We start from the raw sequence: 22,120 nt of genomic DNA, 5'->3' as shown, positions 1-22,120 counted from the left end.
GATCCAACTTAGGACCCCATCAGATGGAGACTCTGGGGTGTCTGAGAGCTGGCTTCGGGAGGGGCCAGCGGGGCTGGTCTGTCTGCTTCCTCCCGGGAGACGGGCTAGCAGGGCAGACCCCAAGCCACACCTCACAGCCGGAGGAACCCAGAATTGGGCAGTGAGCCTCATCATAAAAAGTCAGGGCTCTTACTTTGCAGGTCTGTCTTTCACTTTCCTAACACAGTAGACACCCCTGCCCTCATCCGAGGGGGATACGTTCCAAGACCACTAGACGATGCCTGAAACCGCAGATGGGACCAGACCCTATACGTTCTGCATTTTTTCCTATCCACGCATTCCTGTGATGAACTTTAATTTATAAACGAAGCACAGTAAGAGATTAACAACCACAGCCGATACTCAAATAGAACAGTTATAACGATATACTGTGACCAAAGTAGTATGAGTGTGGTCTCTCTCTAAATATCTTACTGTACTGTACTCACCTTCTCGGTTTTGGTGTGAGATAAGAAAATGCCTCCGTGGTGAGATGAAGTAGGTGAGGGACGTTGGCATCACAGGGTAGCGTTCAGTTACTAATGACCTTCTGACGATACGTCAGGAAGAGGATCATCTTTCAGACCACAGTTGACTCCCTGTACCTGAAACCGCAGAAGGCAAGCGGATGGGGGGAGTGGAGGCCTACTGTATGATTTGCTGATTTTGCCCCTTTATATATTGCACGTAATTACTCCCATCATATCACATATTTATTACCTGTGTTACTTTAAGCTTAGCATTATCGCGAGTATTAAGGGCAAACCAGGAACAGGCGGGGAGAAAGAAGAAAAACCACGCGGCCTCTCGCTTCAGCAGGTGCCGAGCCCTCCTCAGCCGTGTGCCCTGCCTTTTCCCTGGCTCCCTGCCCACGTTCCAGCCCAGCATGGCCTCACATTCCTGCCTGGGAGGTGCAGGCGACTGAGGCCCACAGTGACAGGAAGCCATTGTCCTCTGCAAAGCCTGTAGGCTTGCAGCCCCACAAAGGGAGTGCCCCACCCAAGCGTCCTGGCGGGAGACCAGCGCCACCTGCTGGCAGGAAGGCCCCAGGCGGTGGCTGGCACCCGCAGAGCCCCATACCTGGGGGCTCCTGAAGGCCAGGGAGGGAGGGAGGGGCCCGTGTGGGAGGAAATCGCAGCCTGCCCCCGCCCTCCATGCAGGCCCGGACCTGTGGCCTTGATCAGCTGTTCCTGTCACTGGAGCGGAATACAGTAAAGTCTATCATCTCGAAGCCGTTCGCGCAAAATTGGCATCATGGCAGGTGTTATAAGCACCACTTCTCAAGGACAGAGCTATGATTAAGACCTCTATGTAGCTGGGTCAGGTGGGAACACCAGCCAACCCCTCCCCAGCAAGCAGGTCCTGGGGGCGCCCGGGGGAGGCCCTCGGCCAGACAAGCAGGCATCTCCTGCCAGCGGCATCAGGAGTCCGTGAGCCAGCCTATCCTCCCATCGCTTATGCATTGCTTATCGTTGTCAGCGGTAATTGCCTTTGCTTAAGCTGAGACTCAAGTTCAAACATGTTGACGGAAATAGTAGCATAACCTAAGGCAAGAGCATACACAGCGCCCTGTGCCTCCCTGGGTGTCTCAGGCCTAATAAAAGCAGAGCCCAGAGCGGGAGGAAAGGAGCCCAGCAGCCCAGGTGGTCATCCGAGCACAGCCACCTGCCTGGGAGAGGAGGACGACATTGGGGAGGCAGCGCCGTGCAGTCTGGCTGAGCGACGGCTGACTTGCTGGCAGGGGATTCACTGGGCCAAGTGCATGTGGACCTGTCTTCTCTGAGCTGAGCCTTCCTGTACCCACAGCCCCTCAGGAGAGCCCTGCTGGTCTCCCACTTCTTGCCAGACACCTGAGTGACCCTTGTGTCCTGGGCGTGGTGGCAGTGACCAGTTCTAGACACCCCCACCTTGGGGCCTGGATTCCCTCAGATGTGTCTTCCCATAGCCTCTTGTGCTCACAGCCCCTCTCTGCCCCCTTGTCTCTCCCTGTCTTTTTCTTCTGCAGCCACTGCCTTGGGGCAGGAGCTCTTCTTCTCCAACCCCCGAAGTCTTGCATGTGTGACCTGTGACATTCCTCAGGGTCTGCCCTTGAATCCCACCCCCCTCCCCCAGACTAACCTGTACCTGCTGCATGTACCTGGGCCAGGTGGGAGTCCCAGGAGGGCTTCACGTGTGGAAATGAACAGAGTCTCTGAGGCATGTCACCTGAGATTTCCTTGGGACCTGTTCCTTGTTAATCTTCTCTTTACAGAACAGGTTTAGATAGGATTTTTTTAAATGTTTATTTATTTGAGAGAGAGAGAGAGAGTAGGGGGGCAGAGAGATAGAATCCCAAGCAGGCTCTGCACTGTGAGTGAAGAACCCAACTCAGGGCTCGACACCACGAACCGTGAGATCATGACCTGAACCAAGTTGGCCACCCAACCAACTGAGCCACTGAGCCCCCCACCTTTTCTTAAAATTCATGTCGTAGAAGCTGTTACCTATTGCTGCATAACAAATTCTCCCAAAATTTAGTGGCTTAAAACAAACATTTATTATCCTATAGTTTCTGCGGGTCTGGAATTTGGGAGCAGCCAGGCTGGTGGTTCTGGCTCAGGGTCCTTCAAGAGATCGTGGTCATGAGCTTACGCCAGCAGGGGCGGAAGTTCCATTTCCAAAGTGGTTCAGTTAGTTGGCTGTTGGCAGGAGGCCTCAGTTCCTCACCGTGTGGACTCTCCCCAGTGCTACTCCAACATCCTTACACTGTGGTAGCCGGCTTCCCTCAGGGCCAGTGATTCACCAGGGACATGGAGAGACACAGACAGACAGGGAGAGAGAGAGTGTGCAAGGTGGGAGCCACAGTGCCTCTCAGGGAGCTGTCATGATCACTTCCATTTTATTCTGTTTGTTAGGAGCAGGTCACTAAGGCCCACGCTCAAGGAAAGGAAACCAGGCTCCCAATCAAAGCATCAATGAATATGGGCATATTTTGAAATGATTACTGGGGCTAACACTTGTCATGGAAAATTGAGAAAGCATAAAAAAGTATTCTTAAGAAAAAAACCTCACCAGCAGAACTACCACCTGCAGACACCCACCGCTGACATTTTGCTTGTATGCCTTTCCTGCGTTTTATTTTCCGGGTCTAAGCGGCCGAAGGCTTTTTCATGTCCTCGCGATCAAACTGTATGTGGGATTTTCTGTCTTCCTTAATATCATGACAAGCATTTTATGTGCTCGCACACTCTGAAAGGCCATTTTTGGGGGCGCCTGGGTGGCTTAGTCGGTTAAGCGTCCGACTTTCGCTTAGGTCATGATCTCGCAGTTCGTGGGTTCGAGCCCCACGTCGGGCTCTGTGCTGACTGCCAGCTCAGAGCCTGGAACCTGTTTCAGTCTGTGACTCCCTCTCTCTCTGACCCTCCCCTGCTCACGCTGTCTCTCTCTCTCTCCTAGAAATAAATAAAACATTTAAAAAAAAAAAAAAAAAAGGTTTGAAAGGCCATTTTTGTTTTACCTTGTGATTTTTTTTTTCCTTTAAACTTTATTTTGAGATAACTGTAGCCTCATATATGGCATTGTAAGAAATAATACAGAGGGCATCGCCTGGGTTAAGCGTCCAACTCTAGATTTTGGCTCAGGTCATGATCTCGCTTTTCGTGGGTTCGAGACCCACGTTGGACTGTGCGTTGACAGCACAGAGCCTGCTTAGGATCCTTTCTCTCCCTCCCTCCCTGTCCCTCCCCCGCTTGTGCCCACTCACACACTCTCTCTCTCAAAATAAATACACTTTAAAAGAAAAAAAAGAATAACCGTCAAGCCATCATTATTTAAAAAAAAAAAAAAAAGGAATTAACACAGAGAGTTTCCATGCGTCCCTTACCCAGTTCCCCCCACTGGTAACGTCTTGAAAAACTGTATTCAAATATCATGACCAAGATCTTGACATAGCCAAGATATAGAATGGTTTTGTCCGATAAGGATCCCATATTACCCTTTATGGCCACCCTAATACCCCGCGCTCTGTCCCTAGTCCTGACAACCATGAGTCTTCTCTATTTCTATAACTTTGTCCTTCAATAATGCCTGTAAATGGAATCATAGAATGTGTAAGTTTTGTGGATAGGCTTTTTTTCACTCCACATACTTCTCCAGAGCTCCATCTGGGTTTCTATGATGTACCAATAGCTCCTTCCTTCCTCCTTGCTGCAAGCAGTATCCCATGGGATGGTGTCCCGAAGTTTACCCACTTACGTGTTGAAAAACATCCGGGCCGTTTCCAGGTTTTCACCTATTATAGGTGAAGCTGCAGGGAACACTGACTGGGGCCCACAGTTTCTTGTGTGAGCATAGCTTTAGTTTTTCCGGGATAAAAGCCCAGGGCTGCAGTGGCTGGGCTGTGTGGCAGTTGCATGTTTAGTTGCAAAAATCATGATTAATAGCAGCTTTAACTCTTCATCAAGAGAATAGACCGTAATTTATTCTGTCACTGGATATATAGAGTTTCGAATTAGTGCGCAATTAGAAGTGATTCTGTACTTCGTCCTTAAGTCGTCTTTGCGTCTCCAGCTGTTTCCTTGGGGTGGGCTCCCACGAGTATAGTTGCTCACTGTGGGACAGGAGGCTCCTTCCTGTACATATTGCCAAAGCAGGCATTGCTCACTGCTGATGACACAGGCTGTCACACATAGTTGTCTAGGCTGGTGTGCTTGTTACTAGGCCGGAATGCCCCAGGGGGTCATGGGCCAGTGGGGCCCGTGCAGGCCTGTGGTGGGAGCTGTCTGTGCAGCCGCAGGGGCCACAGAGAAGGGGGTCAGGGAGAGTTGAGTGGAGCCCAGCTGGTCTGGGTTGGTGCTTCCCTAACAGTCCTCTGTTATGCCCATCAGTGCTAGATGCCAAGGACCTGGCACGAAGTTTCTTTAACCGGCTCTGGGAAGTGTGCAGCCAGTGGCAGAAGCAGGTGCCTCTGAACGCCTGGGTTCCTCAGCGGCAGTGGCTAGTCTCCATCCATGCCATCCGGAATACTCGCCGCAAGATGGAAGACCGCCACGTGTGCCTTCCTGCCTTCAACCAGCTCTTTGGCCTGTCTGTGAGTGCTCCACCTGCAGTGCTCCATCTCCCGGGCCCCACGCAGAACAGCAAGAAGGCCTGGTGCAGGGGGTGGGGCCACCCGGGGCTCCCAGCAGAGCTGCCAGCCAGAGCCGAAGCAGGCGTGATGGCTGCAGCTGTCATCTGAAGGCTGAGGCGCTGGGTGAGGCAGAGCACTTTCCAGGGCGTCTGGAAGGCCCGAGTCATCGTCCCCGTGCTGCTGGGCCAGAGCACCCATGGCCACCTTGCTTTCCCAGCTAAGGGACTAAGGAAGGGGAATGGTCTGCCCAGATCTGTTATAAGGGGAGGCCCCAGGAGTCTCTCGTTTGCCCCAGACTCATGGTTGCTGGGCTCTGCTCTGTCTCCAGCGCTGGGAGCCACCTGGTACATCGTACCTTGTTTTACGCTCCAGCAACTCGGTACAGAAGGTGAAACCAACTCCAGAGAGTTGTCCTTTCCCAAATCTTCCAGCTCATATGTGCTTGAGTCAGGTTGACCCATCTGATGGCAGAGGCCATGCTGACTCTTCCAGACCCACCCACCCCAGTCAGCACCTGGACTGTACCCCCAGACAGAAGCCTCTGGCCAGGTCATAGCCATGGTCAGGACGAGGTCGGAGTGACTCCCACTGCATTCCCTACCAGGACCCCGTGGACCGAGCCTACTTTGCTGTGTTTGATGGTCACGGGGGGGTGGACGCTGCAAGGTACGCTGCTGTACACGTGCACGCCAACGTGGCCCGCCGGCCAGAGCTGCCCACAGACCCCGCGGGAGCCCTCAGAGAAGCCTTCCGGCACACGGATGAGATGTTCCTCTGGAAAGCCAAGCGAGAGGTGAGAACCAGTGTGGGCCTCGTGTGCAGTTTGGGGGCCAGTAGCCATTAGCATCAGAGAGGCCCAGCCCTTGCAGAGGAAATCAAAGCGATTGGTGGTGTCAGAAGGTCCTCACTAGGGGCGTCTGGGTTGGGCTTCCGGCTTTGGCTCAGCTCAGGTCAGGATCTCACAGTTCGTGACTTCGAGCCCCACGTTGGGCTCTGTGCTGATAGCTCGGAGCCTGGAGCCTGCTTCAGATTCTGTGTCTCCCTCTCTCTGCTCCTCCCCTGCTCACACTCTGCCTCTCTCCCTCTCTCTCTCCCTCCCTCTCTCTCCCTCTCCCTCTCTCTCTCTCTCTAAAATTTAAATAAAACATTTTAAAAAATTATATTAAAAAAAAAAGTCCCTCACTAAACTCTGCTGGCAATCATATCACTTCATTCTTATGGTAAAAGGGGACTTGTTTTCCATTTCAATAAAAGCCGTGCAAAGCATGCATCTGGTCTTGTCTGCCTGGCCCTCCTGGTGGATGTGCAGGCCTCACAGGGAAGGACAGTCTGTTTTAAAATGGATTCTGTTTTAACCAGGGATGGCAAGGTGACAGACACAAACACCTGCCTTGGAAGAAGAGTTTTGTTACTTACAGTGCCCAGAGGAGACCTCACACCATGCGAGGCCATGTGGGGAGCACCAGGGTTGGTCGGGAGGCAGAGGGAGAGAGCACAGCTTTACTGTGGCCTCACAGGAGGGCCTGGGCGAGGCAGGGCAGGCAAGTCACAGCAAGTTTACGATTGGATGGTTTGGATAACCTGCTGGTCTCTGGGCTGCAGGGGCGGTCCCCAGCCATCCAGGCCAGCCGAAGCGGCCTGATGGGAGAGACAGAGGAGATGGTTGAGGATATGGGTTCAGACCAGCTGGCTTGTACATGAAGGTTGCACTCCTGGGGTGACTCCTACCTTCAAGAATGAGCCTGCCCTGGGACAGGTACCCTCTCCAGGATTAACAAGCACCCCAGTTTGTCAGTGCATGAGAAATATGGGGCACCTAGGTGGCTCAGTCTGTTGAGCATCTGACTTTGGCTCAGGTCATGATATGGTTCTGAGTTCGAGCCCCGCGTCCGGCTCTGTGCTGCCAGCAAAGAGCCTGCTTCAGATCCTCTGTCTCCTCCCTCTCTCTGCCTCTCCCCTGCCTGTGCGTGCGCTCCCTCTCTCTCCCTCTCTCCCTCTCCCTCCCTCCCTCTCTTTCTCTCCCTCTAAAATAAACATTTTTTTTTAAATTAAAAGGAAAGAAAAATACAAAAAATAAAACCCATGATTAATACCTTCCCTTGCTCACCCAGGCAGGGTCTTGGCAAGCTGCTGGTAACCACTGGGTGTATTCTTTGTTTGGGAATTAGAGCCACGTAGAGATGAGGCACTCATAGACACGAGGCACTCGTTATTGAAAGAAGGCATTCAGCCCCTCCTCCGTGAACTACCCCCCCCCCCCCGCCACTGAACCTTATGTGCAGAATGAAGAACCTCCGTGGGGCCCTCCTAGCAGCCCTACGAGGCAGCTACTAAAATTGCATCCATTTTAGAACATGGAGAAACTGAGGCCCAGAGAGCTTAAAGGATGTGCCCCAGTTGACATGACTCATAAGGAGACCTGGAAGGGGGTACACTGTCCTCAGACGCTCTAAGTACAGGTTTCAACAGAGATCAGCAAAGCCAGACTTTGCATCTTAGCAGAAAATCATATAGCATCTAAAACTGCAAAGTGGGAGCCCGGTGCAAAGCTGACATGCCTCAGGCCTCCTGGATACTGTCACTCCTGGGAGGTGAAGAAAGCCCCAGAGTTCCAGGCCACCTCCCAAAGTAACAGTTTACTGAAGCAGGCATTTAAATTAGTGTATTATTAATTTAAGATCACTGAATTGAGATGAAATTGACACATAATAAATTGCACATATTACAAATGTACAGCGTACAGTTGGTGCAATAAAAACAAAGTGTATAATTGGATAAGTTTTAGCATTTGTCTACAATAACGGATGTTCCCGTCACCCCTGAAGAATTTCTTCCTGGCCTTTGTCACCCCACCCTCCCCGGACAACCACTCTGCTTTCAGACGTAAAAGATGATAGAGCTTGTGTTTTCCAGAGTTGTAGGTAGGCGGGACCACACAAGATGTGTTCTCCTGTCACTCAGCGTAGCCCTTAGGAGGCTCACTGTGCCCTGTGCATTTGTGCACTCTGTGCCTTATTGCAGGAGTCCTTCAGTCTGGACAAGCGTGGGCCCACAGTGGCTCACCCTCAGCCCCCTCTCCTTTCAGCGGCTACAGAGTGGCACCACGGGTGTGTGCGCTCTCATTGCGGGGAAGGCCCTGCACGTCGCCTGGCTCGGGGACTCCCAGGTCATCCTGGTACAGCAGGGACAGGTGGTGAAGCTGATGGAGCCACACAGACCGGAGCGACAGGTAAGGGGCTCCCTCCCTCCGCGCCGGGGTAATCCCTGGCCCCGATCTCGTTGGACCACACGGGTTAGCGGATGGCCAGGTGGGCGAGGAATCAAGAAAGGCCCTGCACCATCTTTGTAGGGAGATCCTGGTGTTCCTCCAGAGGGAGGGCCCTTCTGCCTGATTCAAGTGGCCAGGGGTTTGGTGGAGGGGTCCCCTAAAGCTTGGGGGCATTAACAGCCAAGAGCCCCACGTAACCCCTTCTCACCATAGTGATATGGAGCCCAGAGCTGCGGAGGAGAGGCAGCCCAGGAAGTAGGGTCAAAGTACAGGCTCCTACGCTTCACGCATGTGGGCAAGGGGCAGCTGGCCACCTGGGCTGTCGGGTGGAGGGCTCCAGGGCGGAGGTGATGCTAAGCCGAGGTCAGAAGGAACCAGCCTTGGGGCTTCACTGGGTAGAGGCTACTCTGGGATCCTGAAGTCACTCAACTGTCTGAGCCTCAAGGTCCTCACCTGGACATAAGGCTGACATTCCTCCTTGGACCACATCTGTCCAGTCTGTCTGTCTCTGTAGGATGGCAGGCGTTTGCATACTGGGAAATGCCCGGGAGCGCTGTCCCCGCTCTGCTTTCCCCACATGTACGGGCACTCCACATCAGCACGGAACGTGCCCCCGCCTTCCACAGGGCTGTGCAGAGCTCCATCCGGCCCCAGTCCTGTCCATGGACAGTGAGATTCCTTCAAGTCTTTTTCTTTTCTTAATGTTTGTTATCTTTGAGAGAGAGTGGGGGAGGGGCAGAGAGAGAGGGAGACAGAATCCGAAACAGGCTCCAAGCTCTGAGCTAGCTACCCACACAGAGCACAATGTGGGGCTCAAACTCACGAGCCATGAGATCATGACCTGAGCCGAAGTCAGACACTTAACCAGCTGAACCACCCAGGTGCCCCGAGAGTTCTTCAGTCTTTTTCATGCTAAAGCAAACACAGCACTAGATGACACTGCATAGCATTTTACCCTTCTGAGTCAAGTATGTTAATAGAGCGGCTCCCTAGGAGTGGAGGGATAAGCAGGAGTGCTCCCATTTGCAGTCTTGGCCTGTTTGCCACACTGCCCTCCTCAGGCTGTGTGTCCTTTGCCCACAGCCCCACCGACCATTCTGCAGAAATGTTCAGTTTGCATTTCTCTTACAGTGTGAGGCTGAGCATCTTCTCAAACACTTGAGATCATTTGTGTTGCCTTTTGTGAGCACCCTCCATTCTCATCCTTTGCCCATTTGTCTCCTGAGCTATTGCAATTTTTCTTATCAATTTGTAGGCATCTGTTATACAACAGGGAAGTCAGCTCCTTGTCTGCAGGGCGATTTGCAAATTGCCCTCCCCGCCTGGTCTTTGTTTGGCGCTTCTGCCTTGTAGACATGTTGGTTTTTATGTAACCGAACTGAGCTGTCCTTTTGTGGCTTCTAGATTTGGAAAGCACCGCAAGGGAGTGTCAGGCAGTGATCACCAGAACAGCCACGAATGACAGCATTCCTTGGCCTCCCCGCAGCTTGGTCTGTGCTAAACCTCCTACATACGCTCTCCCTGTCAAATAGAGGAGAGAGTTGAGGCTCAGAGAGGTTAAGTAACTTGCCCAGAGCACACAGCCGGGAAGTAGCAGGTATCCTGTGCCACTTCGCTGCAGCACTGGGGCATTGGGCACCTGCTCCCCGGTGGACCCTCCTACCCTGAGACAGGCAGTCAAGTGAAATACGGCCTAAGGGAGGACTAGCCTCAAGTCTCTGCTCGGGGTGCTTGGCCTGCTCCTGCCACCCTCATCCCTACAAGCTTGGTGTCCTGTGCCTCCTCTGAAGCCTAGTGGGGACTTTTCTGGGCAGCCCCCCCCACCCCCCCGGCACTGCCTGAGCCCTGCAGAATGGTACCACAGTAAAGGGCACAGACAGACACCCATGCTCAGGCCTGGCTCCCCCCCTTCTAAGCCTTGAGTGTCTTGTCTGTAAAATGGGGTTCCCAGCAGATAAGAATGGAGTGTCCTGGTGCACGTGGGGTGCTGGCAGGAGAAGCCTGCCAGAGTGTCTGTTCTCTCATTAGTCTGTACCCTACACGGCTACAGAGACTAGATTCCGAGGCCCTCTTGGCCCCTGCCAGCCACTCCCGGTTAATGAGCCTTGTGATCCCGAGCTTAGCCTGTCACCCACACAGAGAAGTCATCAAAGACCAGCTCAAAGGTCTCCCACAAAAAACAACCACCATCACATTGGTCATGAGAGTGGGAAACTAGCAACCACCTAGTGAGCCACAGTGAGGGACAGTGAGGATCTGGAAGCTGCCAAAACCAGCTCTGAGGCACTTGGGACCGCATGGCACTCTGCCTTGTTCTGCTGCTGTCTGTACAGAGCCTTGCTGCCTCTGGATTCAGTTCAGGCCAGCGACCAGTTAGCACCTACTGTGCACAGGACACTTTGCTGAGGCAGTGGGCCTCCCAGCACCTCTCAGGCTAATGGGCAGCTGCAAGCCACAGGACATGGGCAAAGCGTTGGGAGATGTGGAAGAGGGAAATGAGCGGGAAGGAGGCGTAGAGCCAAATCCTGGTGGCAGGTGGGACCCCAGCAGGCCAGGGGTGGAGTCCAGGAGGAAAGGGCAGGTTTAGCCAGGACCAGCCACTGAGAGACTGAGGGCTCCTGCTCCTGTGTCAGGAGGAACTTCACAAGGAACTTCTAGAAGCTTCTAGAATGATCAGACCACCGGAGGGTGAGCTGCAAGCCGAGTCACAAAAGAGGCCACTGCAGTCGCTTGGCCAGCTATGGGGAGGAGGACCTGCCTGGCAAAGCAGCATCAGGAGGGATGGGGAAGAATCTAGGCTTTTGAGGATGGGGAGAGGCCCTTGGGCATCCAAGAGGTTGATGATGCCATTAGCCAGGGGCGCCAGGGGCCAGGGAGGACAGGGTGGGGTGTTCCCTAAGTGCAGAGTCTGGAGGGGCTGTGATGACAGGCAGGACCGGGGACATCGGCCTGAGGGCCGCACGCTCATAGAGCTGAGGCGTGTGTGGGAGGGAGCATGTGGCAGGAGAGTGGGCCCGTCCCGTCAAAAGTAGGGGGTGGGGAGCACAGCAGGGCAGAAACCCAGCAAGAGAGCCTGGGGGTGGCCGAGCGCAGTGCCGACATACTACCTCTGCAGCTGACCTTGGTGCCAGCCAAGCCCAGGAGGGACAGACCACTGCATAGCCAGTGTGCAGGTGAGTGAGGCCACTCAGTCAGGGGCAGAAGGGAGGCGGGGGGGGCCATGAGGGGAAACGTCTGGACAGGGCAGCCTCACTGAAACAGGGGGCCCAGGGGCCCAGCTGTGCAGAGCCTCTTATTCCAGCTTGGGCGGGCAATGGCCCTTGATGGGAACCCGCTTGGCCACCAGCTCTGGGCTTGACCTTGGAGAAGCAGTTTTCGGCTGGTGGAGAGGATGAGGTAGGAGGGCAGCTGAGGGGCTGGTTCAGGTTTCATCCAGCCCTGCCAGGTGGCCACGTGTGGCACAGGCGTGGGCTCATCCCAGCAGCTTACAAGGAGGAAACCATATCCCCGAGTGAAAAGGGAGGCTGCCAGGGGGTCGGAGGCTGTGAGTGGTCTGGCTGTGTTCACCCCGTAACTGAGGTAGCCCTCGCTGCAACTGAAGGACTTTTAGGCGGTTCATGGTGTCTGCTGTTCCACTAATGCCTCATCCGGGCATCGTTCAAGAGCCACAGCCCCCCAGCACTTAGAAACCAGCTCCGTTCCACTCAGGCAGCAGCACTGGGCACTGTGCCCCACGGGTGCACCCCAGCCCCCACTCTGGCTGTCCCCCACAGGATGAGAAGGAGCGCATCGAGGCGCTGGGCGGCTTCGTGTCTCACATGGACTGCTGGAGAGTCAACGGGACCCTAGCCGTGTCCAGAGCCATTGGTAAGGGGGTGGGAGACGAAGGCCTCTTGCCTGAGGCCCATGGGCTCACACAGCTGTTGGGGACAGCAGCTTCCTATGCTGATATAGCACCTGTGGTCTGTGGGGCCGTGGAGTCAGACTGAAGGGCCTCTGGTGAATTGAGAGAGTGCAGGTACAGACACCTTAGAAACTTGCATCTCGCAAAAAGAATCACCCAAGTTCACCTTTCTGTGATTATCTCCTCATTAAAACAGTTCCCCAGAAAAACCTACCCAGAGACCCTTGGCTAGCTACTCTATATGCTAGAAGGCCATTTTCAAATATTCCATAAATGAGGATTATCCTCCCCTCCCCCATTCATGCTGGTGATTTCTTTTTCTATCTTTAAAAAGAAAAGAAAAGAAAAGCAGCCGCCTCTCCCCACAATCCTATTTTCTCAGCATCCTACTGCTGCTGGGCCTCACTTGGGGCTCGGCAGCCACACCTCTGCCCCCAGGTACGTAGGCACCACTTCACTCATGCTAACCCCCGCCATGTGGCCTGCCTCCCTCCCAGCCTCCGGATGCGCGCCACCCTTACTGCCGCATGCGGCGCCTGCCTTCTAGCCCTTCTCCCTGCTGCTGCCGCTGTTGGGTCTCTGGCACGTTTGGGTCGGGAGACAGCAGAGCAGGCCTCTCCAAAAGTGGAGGCTCCTCCCAAGGACGGGGAACCCTAGGCAGTTCTGTGTCGGGGAGCAGTGTGGTCTGGTGCACACTCCCGGGCAGGGGGCAGAAGGAGGGGGATCGGCGGGCCTGGGCAATGTGTGAGGAGGAGGAGGTGGGTTCGAGTTGCACTTTGAAGATAAAGCCAATAGGACTTGCTAAGGATTAGATGTGGGCCCTCAGGGAGAGGGTCCTGGGGGGAAGGGGAGCTACAGACCTGAGTATAAGGGAGGAAACGTGAGGTTCATCCCCCTCCCCCCCTCTGGGCCCGGCTCTCCTGGAAGTGAAAAGGCTGTTTTGTAGAGCTGACCTCTGGCCTGGCCGATTTCTTTTTTTTTTTTTTTTTTATGTTTTATTTATTTCTAGGAGAGAGAGAGAGAGACAGCGTGAGCAGGGGAGGGTCAGAGAGAGAGGGAGTCACAGACTGAAACAGGCTCCAGGCTCTGAGCTGGCAGTCAGCACAGATGGCCTGGCCGATTTCTAATTCTGCAGCTGATAGGCCTGCCACATTGCCCCTAGCACCCCAGGAATTTACCTAATTTCACTGGTGAACACGGGCATCGGAAGTGGGTGGCCACAGTGAGGCCCGGGCCTGGTTGGACTTGGCAACAGGCAGCCCAACTGTCTGACGGGAGGCCTTTCTCTCCTGTGCCCAGGAGACGTCTTTCAGAAGCCCTACGTGTCAGGAGAGGCGGACTCAGCCTCCCGAGAGCTGACGGGCTCCGAGGACTACCTGCTGCTGGCCTGTGATGGCTTCTTCGACGTCGTCCCCCACCAGGAGATCGCGGGCCTCGTTCAGAGCCACCTGGTCAGGCAGCAGGGCAGTGGGCTGCAGGTCGCCGAGGAGCTGGTGGCTGCAGCCCGGGAGCGGGGCTCCCACGATAACATCACAGTCATGGTGGTCTTCCTCAGGGACCCCCGAGATCTACTGAAGGGCGGGGCCCAGGGGGCAGGAGACGTACCCGCTGGCCTCGCAGAGCCAGGGACCAACACTCTACAGAGAAGCTAGGAGGTGCAGGCCCCCTGCCCCCACCCCATCACCCTCCCCCTCAAATGCCTTAGGACCCGACAGGCGGCGGTGGGCAGGTGGGTGCCACCCTCACAGTGCTTTCCCAGGGCCCCGAGATCCCTGTGTGCTTGCATCGGCCCATCCTGGTGGCTGTGGAACTGCACTGGGCGGTGGGGGCTGTGCCCTGCTCAGACAGGAAATGGGATGGCCCAGTTCTCCGAAGGAGGCCTAGGGAAGAGACCTCACCAAAGAGAAGACGACTTGGGAAGTGGAGGGACTCTTGCTCCCAGCCCCATTGGGTAGGGGCGGGACCAGAGGCCTCAGGCAGGGGCCACAGCCAGACCAAAGACACCGGGCATGCGCATGGGGCAGCAGGATGCTGCATGAGTCCCTGGGCAGAACCAGGAGCCAGGAAACGGATGTTTCCAAGTGCGTCCCAGCCCTCCTTGGGTGTCTAGCGCAGGTTTCTCATTTGCTCCTCACTGGCCGTGGCTGGGAGGCTCATCTCCACAGATGCGCCTGGCCTGCTGAGCCAGTTTCCCAAACTGGGGAAAGCAGCCCTGCTGGGGAGGAGGGAGCACCTGAGTTCTGGTCTGCAGTGGATGCTCATGGCCCCCAGCCTCCCTGGGTCCCTCCCCGTCCTGCGCATATCCGGGGAGGGGAAGGTCAGAACGCATGTGTCTTCTGTTTGTGGTCTTTTTTTTTTTTCCAGGGCAGTCTAACTCAGAAGCAGTATTTCAGGTTTTTGTCTTTGTTTTGTCAGTGCCAAGGTGATCTGTTGTGTCACGTAACTTAAGCAGAGCTTAGCATTATTTTATTCTCAGAAAACTTAAGTATTGATATTTTTCTTTGGAAGAAATTTCTTTTGCAGTATTACTGAATTTTTTTTCCTAAATCAGGATCTAAACAAACACTTTTCCAGGTGGTGTTAATAAGCCATTCAAGTGCCTTAAACAGCTTTAGGTGAGGCTAGAACTGCCAGGCCTGGGATGGATTGTAAGAGGCATGTTTAAGTTTTTACAAAAGCAGGATTTATTTTGTTATAGTGGCATGATTTTGGCTAGAATTCTTCCCCGCTAGAGTTCTTTCCTGATGCAGTTTGCTGCTGAGAGTCAGCAAAGTGGCCTGAAAGAGCATGGGCTATGCAGCACAGCTTGGGCCAGACCTAGGGGCTCTGGAAGTTCGGGGTGACCATGGCCCTAGCCAGCCTCCCTACACACCTCGGTCCTGCTGCTCATGTCTCTGGCTGGTCCCCAGGCTGAGCGACTGAGCTCCGTGAGCGGGCTCATTTGACTGGAATGTCCTAGAACATCTTGTTTTGGTAATTGAATTGGTTTCATTGGGAAACACGCTTATGAGGCCTTGGCAAGTCCGGAGGCAGCCTGGGGGGTTCTGGCTCTGTTTGGAGCCCTGTCCGACTGCTCCACAGTCCCCAAAATCCCTCCTCCTGTCTCCTGCCCACCATGGCGGCACCCTCTGCTGCCTTGCTCTGCCCATAGCCTGACCACTTGGGGGAGAGCTCTACGTTCCCTATCATGCCCTGGGCAGGTGAGGCTCAGAGCTACGAAACTTGGGTGACTCAGGCTACTTACATCCAATGAGGCAGATACGGCACGTGTTTTGAGCTGGAAGTGGCAGAGCTGGGTGAAGAGTGGGGTAGAGGTCAAGGGCCCAGAGAGAGGGGTCTCTGTGGGAGGACCCAGGCTAACAGGTCTAGGAAGAGCAGTGGGGGGCTTAGGAGGCTCGTGGAGACTGTTGCTGGGAGGTGGGCAGCAGGAGGAAGCTTGGCACTGGGTCCCCCAGGCCAGAATCCACCTGCAGTAGCGAGGCTCCAGGAAGGTGGGTACAGTGAGGACCCCGATCCCAGCTGCACCAAAGGGAGCTCTGCCGAAGAGACGTGGGCGATGGGAGGTGGGAGAGCCTTGGCGGCCCTCCTCAGCCCAGGGAAGGGCAGACTTGGTGAGAGCCGCCCCCCTGAGGGCAGCAGGCTGTGCAGCAGAGAGGGAGAGAGAGAGCCCAGGGCAGGTGGGAGTTGGGGGAGGCTGCTCACAGGCTCAGTATTTACCGCTACTCCCACAGCAGGGAGGAAGAAGCCAAGATGATGCGGCCAATGCCGCACTCAAGGGCTCACAACAGAAATAGTATCTTAAATGTGGTCACTGCGGTTCAAAGGTTTGGTGGGAGCCAACAATGACCGGTATTGCCCCACTTAATCTGAAGGCCCCTCTTTGGCCCCTCCCAGCACAGGGCTGGCAAGAGGTGGCATGTGGCCCCGTCCTTCACTACTAGCCTGGCTGCCCCTGGCCATGACCTTAACAGAAGGAAGAGGTGTGGGCTTGTTTTTCTCCTGTCTTTGCTAATTCTTATTCTGGGATTGCCACCAAGAGTAGGGCTTCTTCACCCGTGAAGTCTGGTCTCACCAAGTGGTGGTCTGATTCCTGCCCGGGCTTGAGGCTCCACCGGGAGATTTCTCCAGGCTTGTCCCAGTGCTCACCCCTCTCTAGGAGAGGCCCGTGCCCTCTGGTGCTGCTCAGCCTTGCCTTGGGGTGGAGGGAGCCCTTGTTCCCACTGCACAGATGCTGGCTTTGTGCAAGCACCTAGGCACAGAGGCCTCTTCCCTCTTGACTGGGTCAGACTGGGAGTCATCGGGCGTCTTCAGCCTCTGAAGCTCCTGGCCCACCTCCTTGTCAGGCCACAGTCCCAAGGAGGCCTCTAGCCAGGATCCCAGGTCCGGAAGCCTCAGCCCCCTTCTCAAATCCCTGTTTTGCCACTAGCTCATTGTATGAGCTGAGCAAGTCGTTGAGCCTCCTTGGGTCCCAGTTTCTCCTTTATAGGACACAGGGTTGCACTGAGTCTGTGCAGCAGATCCTGGAATTTTGGAGGTTTGGGGCCCATCGGGGGCAAGCCTGGCACATCCCAGAGAGCTGCTGCCAGTGCTGAGGGAACCCTCCCCCTCTGCTAGCGGGAGGGTGGTTAAGTATTATTAGTGTCTATTCTTATAATTAAGTGGGTTGGAAAGGAATGGAGCTACAGTTGCCAGCCGTATATGGAACACAAAAGCTGGAGACAGGGAGCCCTGCTTTTACAGGTAGGGCTGATCCCAAGCCAGCAGGAGTGGGAGAGGCAGACAGGCTCAGCTTCCTCCCAATGCAGGTGTGAGGCCGAAGGGCAGGGCACAGCCACAGCCAGGGTCTCCCTTGCCTTTTAGTCAAGCTCCCAACCTGCTGAAATCCAGAGGCAGACGCATGGCCTCCCTGACCCAGCTTGTCCTCCGCATCCAGGACTAGGAAAGGGGTGTGCTTTATTGGGGACAGTGATGGGGGCAGGCCCTCTGAGGTCCTGAGCCGACCTTTGGCCACAGTCTCGTCTCCCCCTACCCTCTGAAGCCAGCATGCGGCCCTCACCCTTACCCCTACAGGGCCAGTTCTGAGTTCCGGCTTGGGAGTCTGGCCACCTCAGCAGTATTCCCAGGGTTTGGGGCACAGCTCTGGCGGTTCCTGGGCCTGGCCCCGACTAGAGCCAAATGGGAACCTTAAGGGCCTGTGCAAAATAAGCTGTTTTTGGTTTGGTTCTGCCCGTAGCCCGAAGGAGGCAGCCCCAGGAGGCCCGCGCTTTTCGCCGAGGCTCCACAGCTTTGCCAAATGTGCCGAGCTTTGCCATTCACACGCCATGCCAGCCTTGCCAAGGGTTTATTTGTGCTCGTCTCAGCAGGGCTCCTGGGAGGTGTTCTCTGCAAGGGGCATCTTGTTCCAAGACGGAACCCCTTTTTCCCCTGTGTGCAGGGGCAGGTCCCGGGATGAGGGGGCCAGAAACATGGTCTCTTCCCAGGGGTCACTGCGCTCAAGTGTCAATAAACCACGAGTTTTGAAACCCTATCACCTGAGCCCTGCCTTCTTTGCTCACCTCGCAGCACCTGGTTCCCGAGTGTCCGCAGTGTGTTTAGAAGCTGCTGGGGTGCTGGGGGGACCGTCTAGCAATCTCCCCACAAAGCCAGCAGACTAATTCAGGAGAAAGCCCTGCTAGCCCACGCGTGCCCCCCCCACACACAGGGGACCTCACACGATGGGGAGCCCCCAGATGCCTGAAGTGGCCCAGGGACACTGAGGTTGGGGACCCTCCCGGGAAAACAGTAGGGAGAAAGCAGGTCGGCATCTGCCAGGTGGTGCTCCTGGCGGAACTGAGACCCTGGAGGAACAGGGGCAGACACAGCCGAGCCACGGCCCCAGAATGCTGCCTGAACTCCCCAGATGGGAGGCGGCACTTGTGCTTCAGGGTTAGTCTGGGCCAGCTAGCTGGATTGTTGTGTCCCTTCCTCCCCCCAGCCCTGCCCTGGTTGCTGAGCCTTTACCCACTTTTAAGCCTTGCCCAGACTGGCTTCCAGTCCCTTCCCAAATCAGCCTGAGAGCTTTCCGTGCTCCTCCCGCTCCCAGCCCCTTTGCAAGGGAGGCAGCTTTATCTGTCTCAGTCTTGTCACTGAGAGGGGACTGGGGCTCCCAACCAGGGCCTGAGCCCCACCCCCTGGCCCCACCTACTCACGCATCTGTCCTCCCCCTGCCCGGTCCCCTCTGCCTCCTTGGAAGCTCCCTGCAGAATCTGCCCAGCAGAACCTCGTTCTTAAGTATATGCTGTCTTGATTGTTCACAAACGTACTGCCTCACGGGTCTGTATCTCATTGCTATAGCCAGATGGTGGCTCCATCCCCCCACCCCCACCCCACTGTCACTGAGCTCGGGGCCTGGGAGAGCACCCTCTCTGGAGCCACAGGGTAGTGGTAGGGGGAGGCCTGAGGGACCGGGCACCAGGCAGAAAGAGACTGAGTGGCCTCTGGGGCAGCTGGGTGTCATTCACCTGCCAGACCAGGCCATCATGGTGGCAGGTAGGGGCTGGGGACATCAGCCAGGCTCTCTGCCAGCAGGGAGACAGACCTACATCCAGAAGCCAACTGTCTGCCTCCAGGAAGAGCGAGAGCAGGCTGGTCAAGGCTGGGTCTTGTGCCCCGCAGGTAGAGGGAGGCCTCAGCCTGGGGAAACAAGCCCAGTGGCCAGCAGAGCCAGAGGATAGACGAAGCCATCTAGGGGGGGCTGATGGCTACCTTGCCCTCAGAGTTCCCCTCAGAGGGCCCCAGAACTCCTAGCTATTTCTTTCTGGTGCTGCATGGCCCTCCCATTCTCGTCAGGCTGATTTGGGACAGAGCAAGGTGAGGGCCTCAGTCAGGCTCACACATGAAGCTGCACTTCAGCTTGGGCCTGCTTCTGGGGACTCAGGCCAAAGGAGTCCCAGACATCTGCATGCCCAAGGCCAAGCGGTGGGCGTAACCTCAGAGCAGCCTGGGATCGCTCCAACCCGGGCAGATGGTCCTGGGCAAGTGCCAACTCTGGCCACAGGGCAGGGGGCCACGGTGGTCCTGCTGCCTGTCCCAGGCAAGCCCCTCAGTCATTAGGGCTGCGGCATGGGAGACCACCTCCTCGCTTCCTCCTCCCCTGCTCCTTCCAGAAATTATAAAAGTAATATGACAACATAACAAAACTTGGAAAAAAAAGAAGAGGAAAACAAGATAACCAAGGCAAGAAGTGTTTAGAACTTCAGCTTAAAAAAGAAAACCTCCTGAAAGGAAAGGCACCTTTTTGCCTAGAGATGTGAAAACAATATAAAGTCGCTGGGGATGAAACAGATAAAATCTAAGAGCTATAAGTCTTAGAGTCTGAGCTGTACATACACATGATGCAACATGGTACATTTAATGTCAGTTTGCAGCATTTTGTTCTCTGTGAACTGAGGCCTCACTTCGTGAAGCTGGTTCTCAGGCAGCTTCTGCTATCGTTCAGGAGGCCTGGGCCCCAGCAGCGACAGACATTTCCCTTTCATGGCAGCCTCTCCTCGGCCTCGGGGCTCAGCCAGGGTGCCTCACCCAGGCCGCTGCCTTCCGTCCCTCTCTGCATGCCTTACCCTGACGGTGCAGCCTCCTCCCCACAGCCCCCTCCCCACCGTGGGTCGTTCCATGTTCAAAATAAGGAGTATTCAACATAAACACCTTGAGAATCAGTGTCAAAGATGGGATCTAATGCATGATAATTACATACCCAGCAACCAAACCAAACTCACCATATGGCTGGCCAACAAGGTCAAAGCTCCACGTGTGCCTTGGAGCACCCACTTCTCTGCATTATCTTTGTAAATGATTTTTTTAAAGATTTTATTTGTAAGTGATCTCTCCACCCAACGTTGGGTTTGAACTAACAACTTCAAGATTAAGAGTCACATCCTCCACCTACTGACTGAGGAAGCCGAGCACCCCTAGAAAGTGATTTCTTTATAGATTTACCACATATGCCTATCTCCCCACACACCATTACACTATTCATCTGGCCTTTTTATGAAAATGGGACATTGCTGTATACATTCTTCACATTTTTGTCACTCAGCATTCTGTTTCTTTGATTCATCCAAGCTGTGTGGGTCTCTGGCCTTTTGCAGAAATGGAGCTGCTATGAACATTCTCAGTAGGTCTCCGAGTACCCATATGCAAGTGTTTCTCTAGGGCGTATACCCAGGAGTGAAACCATTGGGTAGGACTGGCTTGCAGGACCCAGTGCAAATCAAAACACAGACTCCTTGGTAAATTATTAGGAATTTCAACACAGCAGCAGTGGAGCAGTAAGGCAGGTGTGGCCCATGTGATCACACAGGCATGTGGCCAGGAGGCCACCCTGCCACTGCCTCTTCACCCACCTGAAAGGCTCACGCCAAGGGCTTGTGCCATACATATGGCAGCACGTTGAGGGTCCACTGTTCCACCTCCTCATCAGCACTTGCTTGTTTCCGTCAGACTTTTTATTTTATTTTATTTTTTTAATGTTTTATTTATTTCTGAGAGAGAGAGAGAGAGAGAGAGAGAGCGAGCATGAGCAGGGGATGGTCAGAGAGAGAGGGAGACACAGAATCTGAAGGCAGGTTCCAGGCTCTGAGCTAGCTGTCAGCACAGAGCCCAACGTGGGGCTCGAACCCATGAAGCGTGAGATCATGACCTGAGCCGAAGTTGGTTGCTTAACCGACTGAGCCACCCAGGCGCCCCTCCATCAGATTTTTTAATTTTTGTCAGTGGAACATGAAATGGCATCTCCTTGTGGTTTCAGATTGCATTTCCTTCGTTACCCAAGAGGGTAGAGAACTTATGTGCGTATTGACGGGTGATTTTTTTAAATTATTTTTTTAATGTTTATTTTTGAGAGGGAAGGGGCTGAGAGAGACATACACACACACAATCTGAAGCCGGCTCCAGGTTTTGAACTGTCAGCACAGAGCCTGATGCGGGGTTTGAACCCACAAACCATGAGATCATGACCTGAGCCAAAGTCGGACGCTTAACCCACTGGGCCACCTAGGAGTTCCTGAGTGACTTTTTTTTTTTATATACAGAACAGGAGAGAGAGTTGTTGCCTTTTTCTATTCTTGCCCCTAAATGACCACATGGCTTGAGTAGGTCACTCCCTGGCTTGGGTAGTTCACTCCCTTTCCTGGGGACTTCTTTTTCTCATCTGAGCAACAGAGATGCTGCTTTGCAGTTCTGCCATTAGATGATAACCCTTAGGTCAGGAGGCACATTCTCTTCATCTGTATCTTCAGCTCAAGGCCTGGCCCCAGGATGGTGTTGCAGAATGTCACCTCTACTGAATGAAGGCTAAAATTCACCAGGTTGGTCTGTAATATCAATGAAGGGGGACAGGCAAGGGAGATTCCCTCTGGAAGCAGGTGGGGTAGCAGGCAGAGGGGCAGAAAGCAGAGGCCTGGTTCAAGGCCAGCCTCTGCCAGTCTCTGCAACCAAGGGAACATCACCTCTCTGAGCTTCTGTTTCCTCATCTGCAAATCGGGATGGTGACAGACCCCCTCCTAGGGTTGCAGTGAGGATCGATTTAGATGTGGAATCGGTGGTTATTCTTTTCACCTCGCCCCTGGAGATCTAGGATGCATCCCTCTTACCCGACCTCCAGGGGTCGCTCTTCTCTCTGGGCACCAGACCTTTCCTCTGTCAATGAGGGGAGTGGGTCATCATTGATTCCCCACCAATGGGCCACTGAGTTACACAGGCAGAGGTTCAAAGTTGGAAAGTAAATCTGGCCAAGCTAGAGCTCCAGCTGAGACGGCCACCGTGT

The 22,120-nt window shown here is 54.6% G+C and overlaps 1 protein-coding gene across 1 annotated transcript in view; it reads left to right on the top strand.

Annotated features, from left to right (window-relative positions):
• Positions 1-17,845, top strand: part of PPM1F (protein phosphatase, Mg2+/Mn2+ dependent 1F) — a 29,292-nt gene extending 11,447 nt beyond the window's left edge. Inside the window, exons 4-8 of the mRNA XM_039242887.1 lie at positions 4,905-5,107; positions 5,751-5,939; positions 8,232-8,375; positions 12,188-12,281; positions 13,618-17,845. Of these exons, the coding sequence (XP_039098818.1) occupies positions 4,905-5,107; positions 5,751-5,939; positions 8,232-8,375; positions 12,188-12,281; positions 13,618-13,970 (983 nt within the window). The 3' untranslated portion in view covers positions 13,971-17,845. The remainder of the gene's footprint in view (positions 1-4,904; positions 5,108-5,750; positions 5,940-8,231; positions 8,376-12,187; positions 12,282-13,617) is intronic.
• Positions 17,846-22,120: the final 4,275 nt, after the last annotated feature.

This window comes from Hyaena hyaena, unplaced genomic scaffold (genome assembly GCF_003009895.1).
Source record: "Hyaena hyaena isolate Hyena2069 unplaced genomic scaffold, ASM300989v1 scaffold_219, whole genome shotgun sequence".
NCBI classification, from domain to species: Eukaryota; Metazoa; Chordata; class Mammalia; order Carnivora; family Hyaenidae; genus Hyaena; species Hyaena hyaena.
The sequence above is the reverse complement of the archived record's forward strand: the minus strand, read 5'-3'. Positions and strand labels throughout refer to the sequence as shown.